Below are 17,321 nucleotides of genomic sequence, written 5' to 3' on the forward strand. Positions count from 1 at the left end.
CTATTTACTAGTCTCCAAGTCCATCTTCCCTACCCCAAAGACCTGGGAATCTCTCAGAGCTTTGTCCTTAAGCCATATTCTCATTTTTCAACATTCTTTTTCTTGGTAAACTATCCATTCCCTTGATTTTGGTTACAGTTTCTATATAGCTAAATCACAGATCTTTATTTTGGACACCCACTTGTCCCTTGAGCTCTAGTCCATATATCTCATTGCTTGTTAGCTGCCTCTATCTTGGGGTCTTGGCCAGCACCTTTTCTGGTGATCCCATTGTCCTCCCTGCTCAGGTTCATATCTCATGATAATCTTTTACTCTTTCTTCTCCACTTCCTCCATCTGGCTTGTTGGCAAGTCCTACCACGTGTAACTCCAGAGTGCCTCTTGCATCTCTTTTCTCTTTTCCACTCATACTGCTACCACCCAAACTGAGTCCATCAACACAGGATCATAGTTTTGAGCTGTCAGGGACCTGAGAAGTCATCTTGTTCAATCTTCTCATTTACTGTTGAGGAAATTGAGGCCTGGAGAGTGGTACTTGCCCAAAGATATAAGGTAGTAAATGACAGAACAAGGATTTTCATACTATAAAACCCATAATTTGTTCCACTGCACCAAACTATCACGTTAACTTTCTAGTTAGTCAGAAGTTGCCAAATTAATATTCCAGATGTGCAAGTATGACCATGTCATGTCCAGCTGCACAAAAACCTTCAGTGGCTCCTTATTTCCTAAAAGAATAAAGATTCTTTAGCCTGGTATTAATGATCTTCCAGAATCTATCTACAAACTACTTTTTCCGTTTTATTTCACCCTGATCCCTTTTAAACACAATGTTCCAGCTAACTTGGACTCCTGGCTGATACTGGATGTCCTCATTCTTATAGATCTGTGGTCACACAAGCAAGTCCTCAGTACCCGAAACAAACTCATTCTTGTCTCTGCCTTTTGAAATTACTGTCTTTCTTTAAGACTCCGTGCTCTAGAGCCCCCCTGCCCATTAAGCATTTCTTTTATTTCCTCAGCTGAAATTGATCTTCCCCTTCTCACATTTTCTTGCAGCACTTTGAATGCCTCCTTTACTCATCATTTGTGTACATGTCTTCTTCCTTCTAGGAGGGATTTAAGTTTCTGGAGATCAGGACTGTGATTCTTCATTTTTGTATCCTCAGCACATAGCATATACCTTATACACAGTAAGGCTTAATATATGTTGGTTGAAATAATTTTGTCCAAAAAAGTTAACCTTCCCATAACCCATATCTGCTTAAATTTCTATGAATACCTTCCATCCACCAGGCTACCATCCATGGGTCTCTTTAAGTCTGAGGCAAAGAAATCTTAACAATATATGAATTATGGTTCCTTTGTAAAAGAAGTCATCTTTCTTATTTAGAATTGGGTCAATATTACCAAAACTTATACCTAAATGCTTTAATATTTTGCTAACTTTGAAATATAGGCACTTATGGAATTCTCTCTTTGCCTGAAAGGAGAAAAGCCTTTACTTCCTGTTCTCTCTTTACTTTAGAAAGGCTACTATTTCACAGAATAACAGTCTCTTCTATGAGGATTTGAGGGTAATTTCTAAGCTTATAAGAAAGCACTCAAACATGTATTGCTTGCTCCTGCACCTTAGCATTTGTAAATATCATTCTCAGATACTTTTCTCTTATTGTGTTTAGACTGATTATTTAGTTTTTAATCTGATGTTTTTGTCAAAATGTCAAATAACTTTAGCAAAATTCTTGATTTACCATGGTTTCTTCTAAGAGTGAGGACATGTAACAATAGACATTTATTCAACTCAGTCTGCTAGACAAAAAAAAGAGCCATTTCTCTGTAAATGTATATTTATATCTTCCATTTTAATTTTTTCTGTGTATTTACAAATAACTCTCAAAATGCATGGCAAGAATGAATCAAGTTTCTTTTTTTAAAGTAAAAAAAAAAGTTATACAGATCATTATGTAATTATTTATGACATCCTATGGAACCCAGTCTCATGCAGTTTACCATTGTAGAATGCCTGCCAGCAATGGTTGCTTAACCAACGTATATATGGTAAAGAGCATGAGATTTTTCCCTTAGTTCACAACTAAAATAATAATTAAAGAAACCCTGTTAGTTGGATATTCCTTCGTAGACAGATAACACAGTTAACCAAAATGTAAACATAAGATTTTTCCTTAAACAAATATCAAACCTAATCTACTGACAAAGGGAATTCCTCCTAAATTAACCTACTATGGTAATCCTGACACTTTGTTTCTTTGCCAGGTGGTCTCGGTGTATTTTCTCCCATGCGTCATCTTCTGTGTCTTGGTCAGTTGGATCAGGGTATGATGGTAGCTTGTCCTTTGGACATTCTTCATAGTAACTGCGAACATACTTTCCAACAAGCCAGCCTTTGTATTCTTCAGGCGTTCTGCATTCCAGTCCATTATAATGAACATTATAGTGATGTTTTAACCAGTAGTAAAGGTAATGGATATTATAGTCACATCTCCAGGGATTTTCTTTAAGCCACAAGATTTTCAAAAAATAGAGATCTTCTAATACTCCGTAGTCAAAGTTATGTAGACTGTTGTTTGACAAATCTAATTCTTCCAAGTTTGTGAGTCCTGAAAAAGCAGCTGATAACATAAGATACTTATTAAATTGATGACTGTAAATGTCAAGCATGTACATAAGTTCCAGATTACTAGAAAAATAGCTTTATTGCTTAGGCAAACTTTTCTTGATTGGAGTTAGCAAAATATAATTGTTTTGTTAGAGAAACCAAATTTATTTAAATTTATTATCTATTTTGTTTTCACGTGTGTTTTTATACTGACCAGAGAGAAAGTTGAGCAAGTCATTTTAGAAAAGAAATGATTACATTTTTGTTAGTTTTTTGCCTACTCTGAGGCATAAACAAATGAAAATTGCTTTTGGTGATGATTTGAGAGAGAAGATGAGGTCATGTAACTTTTGAAAAAAAAACTAGGAAATAGCACCATTCATTTTACCAGCCTCTTGAACACTTAGTCTTCCAAACAAACTCTGGCAAAAGGAAACAATGTAAATTTTTTGTTTGCCAAAACTCAGACAAACAGATCTTAACAATTCTTGAATTCAGCCCCGCTCTGGGGGAAAAATGCCAACTTCTTGTTTAGAAATGTGTCACTGTTGCCAATTAAGTGTTTAATTCTTTAATAACGCCTTTGGAATTATGGGCTTTGGAAGACTTCTCTCTTTGCCTCAATTTTTCAAAAGAGAAAAAAATCTTTATGCCTTGTTTTCGTTTTACTTTAGAAAGGGTATTATGTTTGATACAATGATAATTCCTGCCATTGAAATTTTAGGGTAACTTTAAAACTCAAAAGAAATCACAATATTACATATTTGCAGTTGCAGGCATGCAGGGTGAACGTTAACCTCTTTTAGCAATGGTTTCTGTTAAATGGTTTTTTTAAAATTCAGAAATACCTTAATTTTTTAACTTTTCAGAATCTCTTTTGTCATACTTAAGTTCCTAGATCCTTTTTATGCGAACAGATCTTCAACACTGAAGGAAGTTTGCTCGCTTTCCTGGGTTGTGTGGTTGTATGTGTTTTATCTTCCTTTCTCAGAGAGGACCATGCAGTTGACTTTGATTTGAGGGAGGGTGGTGCCAAGTCCCAGCCTCACTTTCTCCTCCATCTAGTTCCAGTGGCCAAATAGAGATCAGGATGACTGGAGACGGCCCAGGATGCAGTGAGGGACCTTGGCCCTTTTTAGATAAGGGTTTTTTCTGGTACTCACTTGCAGTGAGGCATTGCCCATTCAGTGAATTAGCCTCTTTAGGAGGCAAGTCAAGGTTTGGTCCCTTTAATAAAATTTTAAAAATCTAACTTGGAGAAGAAGACCCTTAGGGTTGGTGGAGAAACAGTTCCTATTTACATTCACTCTGAGGGGGAGGTCCCAAAAAACAACCATTAAGTGGTGCTTGGGCAGGGACCTATTATTGTCTAATCTATGAGATCCAGAGTGAATTGGGTTTAAGCCTTGGTCTTTGGGAATGAAATCTAACCAGTAAACCCCAATAACTTTTGTCCATAAAAATTTACCTTCTTTAGGGCAGAATACCCTTAGGTAAGGAGACAAAAGAGAGGAGAGGACTAGCTGAGTTGCTGATGAAATTAAGGGAAAAGCAATGTCATTACTTTCACAAATTAGCAACATATACCTTGAGAACAAAGATGCTAGAATAGCATTATAAAAGTAAGCCAAGAGGAGTTAAAAAAAAAGTGATCAGGACCAGTATTGTCACGTTTGGTGAAATCCTTGGTGTGGAGGCTAGTGACACAGACTGGTCTGTAACTTGCCTTAAAAGACAAGGCCCTCAAAATTTATGTAGCTTGTCATACAGCTAGTGTGTGTTAAAGGTAGGATTTGAACCCAGGTCTTCCAGACTCTGATGTGGCCTTCTATTCACAATGTCACACTGTTTTTCAGTAGAAATATGGTTCCAAAATTCTCGAAACTATAGGAAACTAGTAATTAACATGAGGAAAATATATCTTGGGCCACATTTAATTGATTTTTCATGGCATTTGAATTATTTTGTTATTTTTTCTTCTGAATTTTTTTCTGCAGTGTATACATCAAGGATCCATAGCTTCATGGCTATGAGTACCCTCTCCATTGATGCAGATTTCACCCCCTTTTCTGCCATTGTGATGGTTTCATGAATTGCTGTGTCTGAAAAAACCCAGCTTCTAGTGAGACTCTCCAAACTTAGTCAGGTTGGTCCCTGTATGACAGATATAGCTCGTTGCCCTATCTGGAAGTGAAGCCTTTCCATCTTGGCAGATCCTCTCAAGATTTCACTCTATCTGGAGTCACTTCACTGTGATAAATCAGAGTATGATTTTAGAGGAGGTTTCTTCTTACTACCATAGTTTATGTATAATAGAAATTATTCAGTTACTATTATTATTTACTATTTAGACAAACTTAATCTTAATTGGAATTTATAAAAACCAACATCTAATTTAGTCTTAGATAAGATACAGATTATTGTTATTATTTATTTGTTTTCTAGACCCTAGAACTTGAACATTTTAGAGAGAAATCAAACATTTCCCTGGTGGATTGTGAAGTAACATACATTTCTTGTATTTCCTGGAAAACATCATTGATTTACCCCTCCTGGAAACCATTTAGTAGCTTAGCATCGTGTACATTTGTCCAGCCTGACTTATGGGGCTGATTGATTCTGAGGGACCCACGTACCAAAATGATGATCTCTTTCCTTGAGAGGATGGTCTTTGTGTGGTATTTGTTGTGATCTCAACTTGTAACTTAATTAGAAAACACCTCGATAGAAACTCTCTTCACTGATGCAGATAAGTAATTCTTTGTCACTGTCCTGAAGACTAGCCTGTGGCACAGAGTTTCAGTAACTTGACCAGGATCACGTAGCCACAGTGTGACAAAAGCACTTACATTCATATCTTCCTGCTGCCTCTCTAGCTAATAACATTTTTTGTTTCCAAACTAAGTTATATTTAATGAAAGCATTGTTATGAGAAGCAAGATACAATTGTAGATAAAGTCAATCAATTATTTATTAAATGCTCATTATGGGCTAGGTGCTGGAGATACAAAGATAAAAATTTTTAAAATCCATGCTCTCAAGGAACTTGTATTCTTTTGGGGATTACATGTACACATGTAAGCATGTACAAAATAAATACCAAAAAAATTACAAGATAGTTTCAGAGATGGTATGGTAGCAGTTAGAGGAGGGGATCAGGACATGTTTCATATAGAAGGTAGTGCTTGATTTGCATCTTGAAGGAAGTAAAGGAGTCAGTGAAGTATAGGTAAGGAAGGAATGCATTCCAGACATGGAGACAGGAGATGCAGTCTCATATGTGAGGAATTTATCTTGTTTGTAGTTTGTTCATGTATAGCATGAACTTGTTTTCTCTTCACATTGTGAGCTCCTGGAGGGCAGGGACTTTCTTTTGCCTTTCTTTCTATTCTTAGCCTTTAACATTGTTTCTGGCACATGGTAGGCACTTAATAAATCCTTATAGATTGATCAAATAGAAAGACCAGTTTAGCTAGAGTGCTAGACCATAGAGTATAAGAAGGGAAGTAATACATAATGAGGCTACAAATATAGTTCAGGGCCAGTTGGTAAAGGGTTTTAAAAGCCAAACACAGGAAATCATATTTGATTCTAAAGGTAGTAGAAATTTGCTGAAGTTTATTGAGTAGATGAGTGACCTGGTTCAAAACTAGCCTTTGATATATACTGGTGATGTGATGCTGGCCAAGTTGTAGAACTTCTCAGTGCCCAAGGCAACTCTTTGAGATGAAAAATTGCAGAAAACTCAGAAAATTGTGTTGGTAGAGGGAGTTTCCACCACCAGAGTTCCCATTACCAGTGAAATTGAAGATCTGGACCCCAAAATTGTTATGAATAAAACCAGATACAATGTATAACCTCATTATGTGGACTTTGTTAATCCTTACCAGGGTCGATGAATTCAATCCCATTGCTGCTCAAATTTAATTTCCTCAGTTCGTGAACATCTTCAAACACCTTAGGTTGAAGTTGGTTGATTTTGTTGTTTGATAAGTCAAGTTTAATGATATCTGGAGGGATGTTGCTTGGGATTTTCCTTAATTCTGGAGAAATTAAGAGGGAATATATTATTATATTATGCATCATAGGCATTTTAGAATTTTAGAGATGGAATATATCTCTTTAGACTTCTAAATCCAGTTTGCCTATCAATAATAAGAGGATGACAGACCCACAAATTCAGAGCTTGAAGGAACTTTAGAAGTTGTCTTATCAGATGAAGAAATTGAGGCTCACGTAATTTAAATGTGTTCACGAGTATCTCAGAAGTTTTAAGTGACACAGCTGAGATTTGAAACCTACTCTTCTGCCTCAAAATTTAGTGTACTATGAATAAGAGCAAATTCTTGAACTTAAAGGACAGAGATAACATGGATAATGAAAGTACACATATAATCACCAAACCTTATTTTATCCATTACTTTATTCTTCATAAGTTTTTAAGTTCCAGCTAGGAAAAAGTAACAGAATTGCATCATCTTGGTTTTCTTTTCTTCATCCATCAGAAAGGTGATAACAAGAAGAGGAAAGAACAGTAAGTGCCAGTAGAAAGATCAATGATTTAGATGAGTTTGAACTGTTTATTTTGTTTAACATTATTTCTTTAAACATTTGGAGCATTTACAGCATGAGATGCCCTGTGTTTTGTATTGGAGGAGTGATTTAAAAAATAAAACATGCTCCAGTGAGAGAGTTAAGTGAGATGAGTGACCCGGTTCAAAACTAGCTGTTGATATATACTGACAGTGTGATGCTGGGCAAGGTGTAGAACTTCTCAGTGCCCAAGGCAACTCTTTAAGATGATAGATTGCAGAAAACTCAGAGAGTTGTATTGATAGAGGAAATGTCCACCACCAGAGTTCTCATTACCAATGAAATTGAAGATCTGGACCAAAAAAAGTGGTTATGAATAAAACCAGACACAATGTACAACCCCATTATATGGACATTGATAGTCCTTACCAGGATGACAAATTCTCTATCTGCCTTCATTATTGTCTTCTATGTCTGAGGATGTGTTCCTTGAAATTATTATCCTACCTCTCCTTCCTTTAATAGCCATTCTTGAAAAAGTAGGCTATCCTCTGTTTGCCTCACCATCCACTTGCCATCCAGCTCTTTGCAGTCTCATTTCCATCCTGACCACTGTTCTGAAAGTACTTTTTTCAAAGGTCAACAGTGCCCTCATCACCAAATATAAAGGCTTTTTCTTAGTCTTTTAACTTTTTCTTAGCTTTTCTGCCTAGATTTTCAAAATAGTAAACTACTAGTTTCTTTCTACATCTGACGACTTCTTTTCTGTCTCCTTTTTGGGTTCTTCTTTTTTTCAGCTTTCACCAACCAATGCTCTGGCTTTTGTCCTCTTACATTCTTTTCCTGAATCATTGTCTTTTGTAAATTTTAATCCTATAGCATCTATGTTGATAATTTTCAAATATCTAACTTTGGTCTTTTTCTTGAGCTCTCATCTTGCATCCCCAATTGCCTATGGGGCTCTACCTATATGTGACTTTAAATTCAACATGTCCCAAAACTAAGCCTATTATTTTTCTTTAAAAAAAATCATTATATATTTTTGTTTTTATTAAAATGAATTGAGGCATTTTGTTTTGAAACTACTTTCCAGATACATGGCATAGTAGAAGGAAGACCTGAATTCAAATCCAGCCTCAGACATTTACTAGCTGTGTGACCCTGGGCAAGGATCTGCCCATTTTTTAATGTCTGCCTCATTTTCCTCAACTGTAAAATGGTGATAATGACAGCACCAACCTTGCAGCAAAGTTTGTTGTGAGGATCAAGTGAAATCATATTTGTAAAGCACTTTGTATAGTACCTGGCACATAGTAGTTGCATACAAATGTTTATTCCTTCTCCTGACCTTCAATTCCCCTCAACAAATGCACAAAAAATTTCCCTTCCCACAGAGTACATTTTCCAAAAATAACTTATCTTTTGTAAACAGAAAGAAGAAATTTATCATTTAGCTTTGATAGTTTGGTACAAGAATTAACTGTTATATTTGGTCAGTTGTGTTACCTCTCCACACCAATTTCATTTATATTATTGTAGTCACTATATATGTTATACGTTGAACTCTGCTTTCTTCACTGTGTATAAATAAAGTAGGTTTCAAGGGACCCATTGGTCACCATTCTCCTCTTTATGCTTAACATTTGCTTCCTAATTTTGTGTATTTTGTGGTGTCAGCAGCCATCTCAGACAAATGAAAAAATAATAAACATCCTCCCCCCGCCCCCAAAAAAACCCTGAAGCCAAATTTTTGGAATGAAATTTTGGTGTCAACAGCTGCTCATTGGTTTCAAATGGGTAGGAACATGGTTGATGATAAATGGGTCCTTCGCTTACTTGTTCTTCAGGACCTTTGGGAAAAATGTCTTGGGCTTTGGATCTGCTGCTTATGGCTATTGGTGTGGTTACTAACAACTGGGCAGTGGTTCTGGAAGTTCACAGTAGTTCAGAGGTGGAGCTGTGGTCCTTTCTTGTGTTACAGAAGAGAATCTCACTTTTTCACATTGGCTGTGAAACCTTGCTTCCAAGCTCCACATGCCATGTAGGACTAGTGATCAGAAGTAAAACTTAAAATTTAACTTTATAGTACTTCTTGGTCCTGGACTTATAAAAAGAATGAAACTTACTATCTTTCACCCTCAATCTGCTCTTTGATAGTGACATCACATTGACCCAACCACTCATATTCTAAACTTTGGTGCTACCTTTGATTTCTTTTTTCCATTATATTGAAGCAATTGTAAAATCTTACATTTTCATCTGTAATGTCTATTACCTCCTTTGCATTCCACCTGCTATCACCTTAAGCTCACCTATCTCATCTTGTAAATGCTTCCTAATAGGTCTCCCTGTCTTCTCTTTCTCTCCTTTCCAATTCATTTCTCCTGGTGATGTAAAAACTGATTTTCTTTATGTAGAGATTTGATCATGCCATTCCTCTTTATCATGATGCTTCACTAGTTCCTTATTGCTCACCAAAGAAAGTTAACACTTCCTAGCATGACATTCAAAGCTCTCAAATCTGACTCTGCCCTACCTTTTCAAACCTATTTCACATATTCCTCACATATATTTTTGTTCAATTTTGCATCATAATAGTCTGTATTCAGTGGCTGCTGAAATCTCCTTTCATCCCTCTTTAGTATTTGAATTATCGATGGTAATTAATGGTATCTAATTTATAAGGTATAAATGGCAAAGGGTGGGATTGTAATAATCAGTTGATCAACAAGCTTTTGTTGAGTTTTTATTTTGTGTCACGTGCTGTGCTGGAGTAAGAAAAGAAGCAAAAGTAGTCCTTACTCTCAAGGAGCTAATATTCTAATAGGGAAGAAAGCATATATGCTAAGTAGGTACATCTCTGATAAATATAGAGTACGTTACAAGGTGATTTTAGAAGGAAAGCTGCTAGCAGCCGGTAGAGGAACGAAGGAAAAGTGCCAGGTAGAAAAGAATGGTAAAACTCAGAGAGTAAAAAGATTGGACATTGATCCTACATATAAATGATGGTCCTAGAAGACTGGAGAACCCTAGAAACTTGTCTTTTCTTTCCCTGAAAGATTACATGGACCGAGATAGATATAAGCTGTTAGAATGAGAAGATCCACAAAAAACAAGTAGAAATACGAAAGGAAAAAATATAACTCAACCACACACGCAAGAAAATAAATATCAGCAAAAATTTAAATTATACCAAGAGAATATGTTGGTACAAATAAAAATATATAGCTCGATGAATGCATTAAAAGCAGCACAGATGAGGAAAGGAACCATTCAAGTTCCCAAGAGTTGTTTTCAGGTGGATAAATAACCTGTGCATAGAAATTTAAGCAGAAATTGGCAATACTAAGAAAATCATGAGATCAAATAAAAGAAGGAACTAAAGAAAGTAGAAAATCAGATATGGAGACTGAATGAGAATTGAAAGATGCAAAAAAATTCCAGAGAAATTCATGAAGATGGTCAGTATGTTAAAAACAATAGAAGACTTCAAAAATCCACAGAAGCAACATCTATGGAAAATGGAATTGTATTTAGTAAAGAACAGTTGGAAATAAAGGTTCAAAAATTATTGATTTATTAAAACTGTCAGGAAATCCATAAATCCAAATGACTGATTTGGAGGAGATGACAACACTATGATCTCAGAGTTACACATGTATCAGAGAAATTTGAAAATCAAGAGAATTTGGACACTTCATTTTTAGAAATTATCAGAGGAGGACTTTTGCAGCAGCTTGAAAATCAAGAAACATACATGAATGTGAACCCCAAATTATCCACTCAGCAAAAACTCGGTATGCTTTATGAAGATAGAAAGTAAATAATTGAGAAGCAAAGAGACTTTGAAAAGTTTATAGAGATACCATTCACTTCAAGGACATCTTCCCAATAGCAAACAAGCCTTGTATCCAAAATGGAAAGTGTTTAAAACCAAGATAAAACAGTTGCTAACATGATATGAGAGTTCTCATTCAGCACATTAGAGGAATGTTCAGGCAAACAAAATTGATAAACAGCAAATAGTGTTAAGTTTTTAATAGTGAAAACCCAAATGATTCCCCTATCCCAAATGAGGATAAAAGAGAGAACTATGAGGGCAAAACAAATTAAGAAAATTATCAGAAGTTATTATACTAGACTCTGTGACAGTAAATTTGAGGATCTTGAAGAAATGGAAGATTAGCTACAAAAATATAGGATATTAAAACTAACAATAGCAAAACAAGAGATGGAGGACTTACATGGAACAATCATAGAAGTACAAATCAGACAATCCCTGAAAAACTGGTCTGAAAAATGGTTTTCCAAGTGAACATTACAAAATAAAGTTCAAAATCTCTAGCCTGATATTCAGGGCCTCTTAAATCTGGCCATCTTAAAAGCATTTAAGAAACAAGTAACTCTCGTACTATTTAAAACTGTTTCAAAATAGAGAAAGATGATAGGTAACTCCAGTTTAGCCACTATAATGATGATCCTTAAATAAAACACAAAGCTGAGAGAGAAAATTGTAAACTATTATCAGTTATGAATATTAATACAGAAATAATACTTTCAAATTGAATATAACAATACATCAAAAAATTATTAGTTATGACCTTGCTGTTTTTATAAATAGGATGTAAGGAAAAAGAATAAAGTACATTTTATCAGGATATAGTGAAAGTTTTTGAAAAGTATAGCACTGATTTAAAGTTAAATACATTAATTTAGGAAAAGAAGAACCTTTCCATAATATGATAAAATTTGTATATTAGAAGTCATGAATTGTATAACAAGAAACACTGGAAGCATTCCCATTAAAATATGTTAAGTAGCAACATATCCTTTCATCACTCCTATTTAATATGCTTTAATAATCTTCGTATTAGCAATAAAGGTATGAAAGAAATCAGTGGAAAAGTTGAAATATCTTTTCAGATGATATGACTATACCTAAAACCCCCCAAAATTCTTTTTTTTTTTTTAAAGGAAGTTTTACTTGACAAAAGGAAACCAACAATGTTGATGTTGTATTAAATATTATAATGCATATCTAGACTATCTAGGTTAAAGGATACATTTGTTTAAGGCAAGAATTCTTTTTTTTCAATTTTTATTTATTTTTATTTTTTTTAACTTTCAACATTTATTTTCACAACATTTTGGGTTACAAATTTTCTCCCCTTTTATTCCCTCCCTCCCCCAACCCCAAGCATTCTAATTGCCCCTGTGAACAATCTGCTCTCTCTTCTATCATCCCTCTTTGCCCTTGTGTCCATCTTCTCTTTTGTCCTGTAGGGCCAGATAGCTTTCTTTACCCCTTAACCTGTATTTCTTATTTCCTATTGGTAAGAACATACAGTTGATCCTAACCCTTTGAGTTCCAACTTCTTTAGCTCCCTCCCTCTCCACCCCTTCCCTTTGGAAAGCAAGCAATTCAATACAGGCCAAATCTGTGTAGTTTTGCAAATGATTTCCATAATAGTTGTGTTGTATAGGACTAACTATATTTCCCTCCATCCTATCCTGTCCCCCATTACTTCTATTCTCTTATGATCCTTTCCCTCCCCATGAGTGTCGACCTCGGATTGCATTCTCCTCCCCATGCCCTCCCCTCTATCATCCCCCCCCACTCTGCTTGTGCCCTTGTCCCCCACTCTCCTGTATTGTGAGATAGGTTTTCCTATCAAAATGAGTGTGCATTTTATTCTTTCCTTTAGTGGAATGTGATGAGAGTAGACCTCATGTTTTTCTCTTGCCTCCCCTCTTTATCCCTCCACTAATGAGTCTTTTGCTTGCCTCTTTTATGAGAGATAATTTGCCCCATTCAATTTCTCCCTTTCTCCTCCCAATATATTTCTCTCTCACTGCTTGATTTCATTTTTTTTTTTAAAGATATGATCCCATCCTCTTCAATTCACTCTGTGCACTCTGTCTCTATGTATGTGTGTGTGTGTGCATGTGTGTGTGTGTACTCCCACCCAGAACCCAGATACTGAAATGTTTCAAGAGTTACAAATATTGTCTTTCCATGTAGGAATGTAAACAGTTCAACTTTAGTAAGTCCCTTATGACTTCTCTTTGCTGTTCACCTTTTCATGGTTCTCTTCTTTCTTGTGTTTGAAAGTCAAATTTTATTTTCAGCTCTGGTCTTTTCATCAAGAATGCTTGAAAGTCCTCCATTTCATTGAAAGACCATTTTTCCCCCTGAAGTATTATACTGAGTTTTGCTGGGTAGGTGATTCTTGGTTTTAGTCCTAGTACCTTTGACTTCTGGAATATCCTATTCCATGCCCTTCGATCCCTTAATGTAGAAGCTGCTAGATCTTGTGTTATCCTGATTGTATTTCCACAATACTTGAATTGTTTCTTTCTAGCTGCTTGCAATATTTTCTCTTTCACCTGGGAGTTCTGGAATTTGGCCACAATGTTCCTAGGAGTTTCTCTTTTTGGATCTCTTTCATGCAGTGTTCTGCGGATTCCTTGAATATTTATTTTGCCCTCTGGTTCTAGAATCTCAGGGCAGTTTTCCTTGATAATTTCATGGAAGATGATGTCTAGGCTCTTCTCTTGATCATGGTTTTCAGGTAGTCCCAGAATTTTTACATTGTCTCTCCTGAATCTATTTTCCAGGTCAGTTGTTTTTCCAATGAGATACTTCACATTATCTTCCATTTTTCCAATCTTCTCGCTATGTTCTGTGATATCTTGCTTTCTCACAAAGTCCTTAGCGTCCATCTGTGCCATTCTAGTTTTGAAAGAACTATTTTCTTCAGTGAGCTTTTGAATCTCCTTTTCCATTTGGCTAATTCTGCTTTTGAAAGCATTCTTTTCCTCATTGGCTTTTTGAACCTCTTTTGCCAATTGAGTTAGGCTAGTTTTCAAGGTGTTAATTTCTTCAACATTTTTTTGGTCCTCCTTTAGCAGGGAGCTGATCTGCTTTTCATGCTTTTCTTTCATCTCTCTCATTTCTCTTCCCAGTTTTTCCTCCACCTCTCTATCTTGATTTTCAAAATTCTTTTTGAGTTCTTCCATGGCCTGAGCCCATTGGGTGGGCTGGGACACAGAAGCCTTGATTTCTGTGTCTTTGCCTGATGGTAAGCATTGTTCTTCCTCATCAGAAAGGAAGGGAGGAAATGTCTGTTCTCCAAGAAAGTAGCCTTCAATAGTCTTATTTCTTTCCCCTTTTCTGGGCATTTTCCCCAGCCAGTGACTTGACCTCTGAATATTCTCCTCACACCCACCTCACCTCCTGATCCTCCCAGCCAGCGTTTGGGGACTGAGATTCAAATGCTGCTTCCAGCCTTAGGGCTTTTGGTGGGGGCAGGGCTGCTATTCAGTATGAGATTATGTTCAGGTGGTTAGGTCGGGGCAGGGCCCCCTCTCAGGCTCAGTTCCCTCAGGGGGTTTATGCACAGACCTTCCACAATGGATCCAGGCTCCCGCCCGCTTGGGGAGCCCCTGTCTGCAGCCACCTCTCAGCTTCTACCTCCCGGGGGGGGGGGCCGAATCATGGGGGCACCCCACTCCCCTCTCGACCCGCCAAAGAGACTCTCTCACCGACCCCCCTCACCTGTGGGCGGAGGAACTTGTGCGGCTGCTGGAGGTCCCGTCCCTGAAGCCTGCTCGGGTCTGTTTCTCTTGGTGCCGAGGCTGCAGCAGGTCTGGGCTGGTCTGGGCTCCGCGTCTGCAGCGCGACGGACCTTTTGCGAGAGGTTTGCAGGTCTCTCCAGAACAGAAATCTCCCTCGCTCCAATATTCTGTGGCCTCTGGGTGCAGAATTCACCGTTAGTTGCTCCCCTGTAGCCGATCTGTGGGTTGTGGGTTCGGAGCTATGTGTATATGCGTCTTTCTACTCCGCCATCTTGGCTCCCCCCTTAAGGCTCAAAATTCTTTTAAAAAAATCAATGGAGGTAATAAATGACTTTAGTAAATTAAGTTTTATTTTGTTTTGTTTTGTTTGACCAGACCATTGCTTTCATGAGTGCAGGGAGCTTAGTATGACATGCAAATCTTTTACTGTAATATATAATCTTAGAGAGCTGCCTACACCACTAAGTGACTAAGTGGCTAAGGGACTTACTTAGAGTCACATAGCCAGTAGGTGTCAAAGGCAGAACATGAACACCTCATCTTTTTGACTATGAGGTCAGCCTTCTGCCTACCAGGCCAAGCCATGCTTCTTCTCTGGCTAAAGTGGATGAGTAAAATCCACAAAGATCAGCTATATAGTGTCTGGTACATAAATGCTTAATCAGTTGATTGTGTAGTTGATTAAATTTCTATATACTACTACACAGATTCAAGAAAAAAATGAAGAAAAGATCCTGTCATATATCACAATGTAGAACACAACTTATCAAAAAGAATCTTAAAATGATATTGACAAATGAAAGTGGAATCAAACAAATGGAGAGTTATCTCCTGCTTATAGATAAGTCAAGGAAAAATTAAAAAAAAAATACCTTCCAAACTAACTTCCAGATTAATTCAGTACTAGTGAAAAAGCCAATAGGTTATTTTATGGAATTAAAGTCAATTTGATTTAGTTCAACAAATATTTGTTAAGCCCTGCCATGTACAAAGCACGCTATTAAGGCATTAAAGATACAAGGACAAAACCAGAACAGTCCCTGCCCTCAAAGAGTTTACATTTTGGTAAATTTTGTCATGACAAGATTCATATGGAAATACAGATGTACAAGAAAATGAAGAACTATGAAATAGAAAACTAGTAAAAAATAAACATCACCAAACTTCAAAATGTGATATTATTACATAGTAATTGTTAAAAACTGCTTAGTATTATAAATATAGGAAAGATTAGTAGGGCAAATAGGGAGTCCAGACATAGAACCACCTTATTGTAAAGGACTAATATATAATAAATCCACAAATAACAGTGTGGAATGGGTTCTTCAATAAAAACCACAGGGAAAACCAATGGCTAGATTTGCAGCCCACAGCATACCCACAAAAAACTGGAACATTAATCTAAGTACAAAAAAATTGTAAAATTCATTTCTCTTCTATAAGTATATGTTCTATGCCTGTTATGTGCCAGGTACTACTATGCCAGGTGCTGAATATATACAAAGAGAAAAATGAAACAGTCCTGCATTTGTTCCTGCATTTTTCAGTGGTTAGTTTTATCAGAATATTCTGTGTTGGCAGCATATCTCTGAGATAGTGGTGATTTCCTTCAAGATAGAATTAGTTAGGGTCATCCTGTTGTAGTCATTAAAGAGAAAGGAATAAGATATAGCCTGAGAGTCTCTATTTACACAACCTCATTCCCTTGTTTCTTTTGTTACTTATTCCGGGGAGAAGATATTTCCCCCCAACCAAGAGTACTCCAGTTCATACAGCTCCTCCACATTTGGTCAGTGACATTTCTCTTTCTTAATGTAGCATAACAGATGCTGTAGTACTATAGTCCAAATGTGGTTGCTCCACTGCCATTGATAAAAGAAGAGTCCCTTGTAAAAATCTTTTCAGATTCTTTCCACTTTCTTTTTCTTGACCTTCCAGTTTTATATTTGGATGCTTGAGTGGGACTCATGACAAGTTTGCTTCTTGATGTTTCATGAGGTGATGCTCGTTCATTTTACAGGGTGTCCCAAAAGTTTTGTTATAGTAATTTTAAGCCATCCAAGCTTTTTTTTCTCTCTCGTGCTTCTTGATGTTTCGTAAGATGACACTAGTTTTAATGCTTATTATACAGGATGTGTGTTCTAAGACTTTAGGTTTATGATACAAGATTTTTGGGTTATGATATGATACTTTAAAGGTATAACAGCTTAAAACTGTACTAAAATTTTTGGGATGCTCTGTACACAGTAGGTACTGTATTTTTGTTCAGATTGAAGTTGGTATCTAGACTATCTTTATGAGTAAGATAGTATGCGATAAATAAGATAAAATGTCTGATACCTTGTAGCTAAGATATGTGATAATATACATACTATGAAAAAATGATGTAGGAATTTAAAGGAGGGAGAGATTGTTTTGTTTTATAAAACAATTTTCTTCCTTTCCAAGGGCAAGCTCTTCATCGCTATTTTTGTTTTCATCCACTCTTGATTTCTCTGTAATGTTGTTCCAACAATCACTTCTCCCTTTCTCACTTTTCAGTTTCTTCCGTTCTTTATTGACTCCATCTCCTATTTACAAACATGCTCTT

At 36.5% G+C, this 17,321-nt stretch overlaps 2 protein-coding genes across 6 annotated transcripts in view; one reads left to right on the forward strand and one right to left on the reverse strand.

Moving 5' to 3' along the window:
- FBXL13 (F-box and leucine rich repeat protein 13) overlaps positions 1 to 17,321 on the forward strand; it is a 266,998-nt gene that overhangs the window by 83,622 nt on the left and 166,055 nt on the right. The window lies entirely within an intron of this gene.
- The window catches only part of LRRC17 (leucine rich repeat containing 17), a 56,180-nt gene continuing 40,705 nt past the window's right edge, over positions 1,847 to 17,321 (reverse strand). The window contains exons 3-4 of the mRNA XM_072653156.1: positions 6,508 to 6,663; positions 1,847 to 2,633 (exon numbers count right to left, since the gene is read on the reverse strand). Coding sequence (XP_072509257.1) covers positions 2,236 to 2,633; positions 6,508 to 6,663 — 554 coding nt within the window. The 3' untranslated portion in view covers positions 1,847 to 2,235. The remainder of the gene's footprint in view (positions 2,634 to 6,507; positions 6,664 to 17,321) is intronic.

This window comes from Notamacropus eugenii, chromosome 3 (assembly GCF_028372415.1).
Source record: "Notamacropus eugenii isolate mMacEug1 chromosome 3, mMacEug1.pri_v2, whole genome shotgun sequence".
NCBI classification, from domain to species: domain Eukaryota; kingdom Metazoa; phylum Chordata; class Mammalia; order Diprotodontia; family Macropodidae; genus Notamacropus; species Notamacropus eugenii.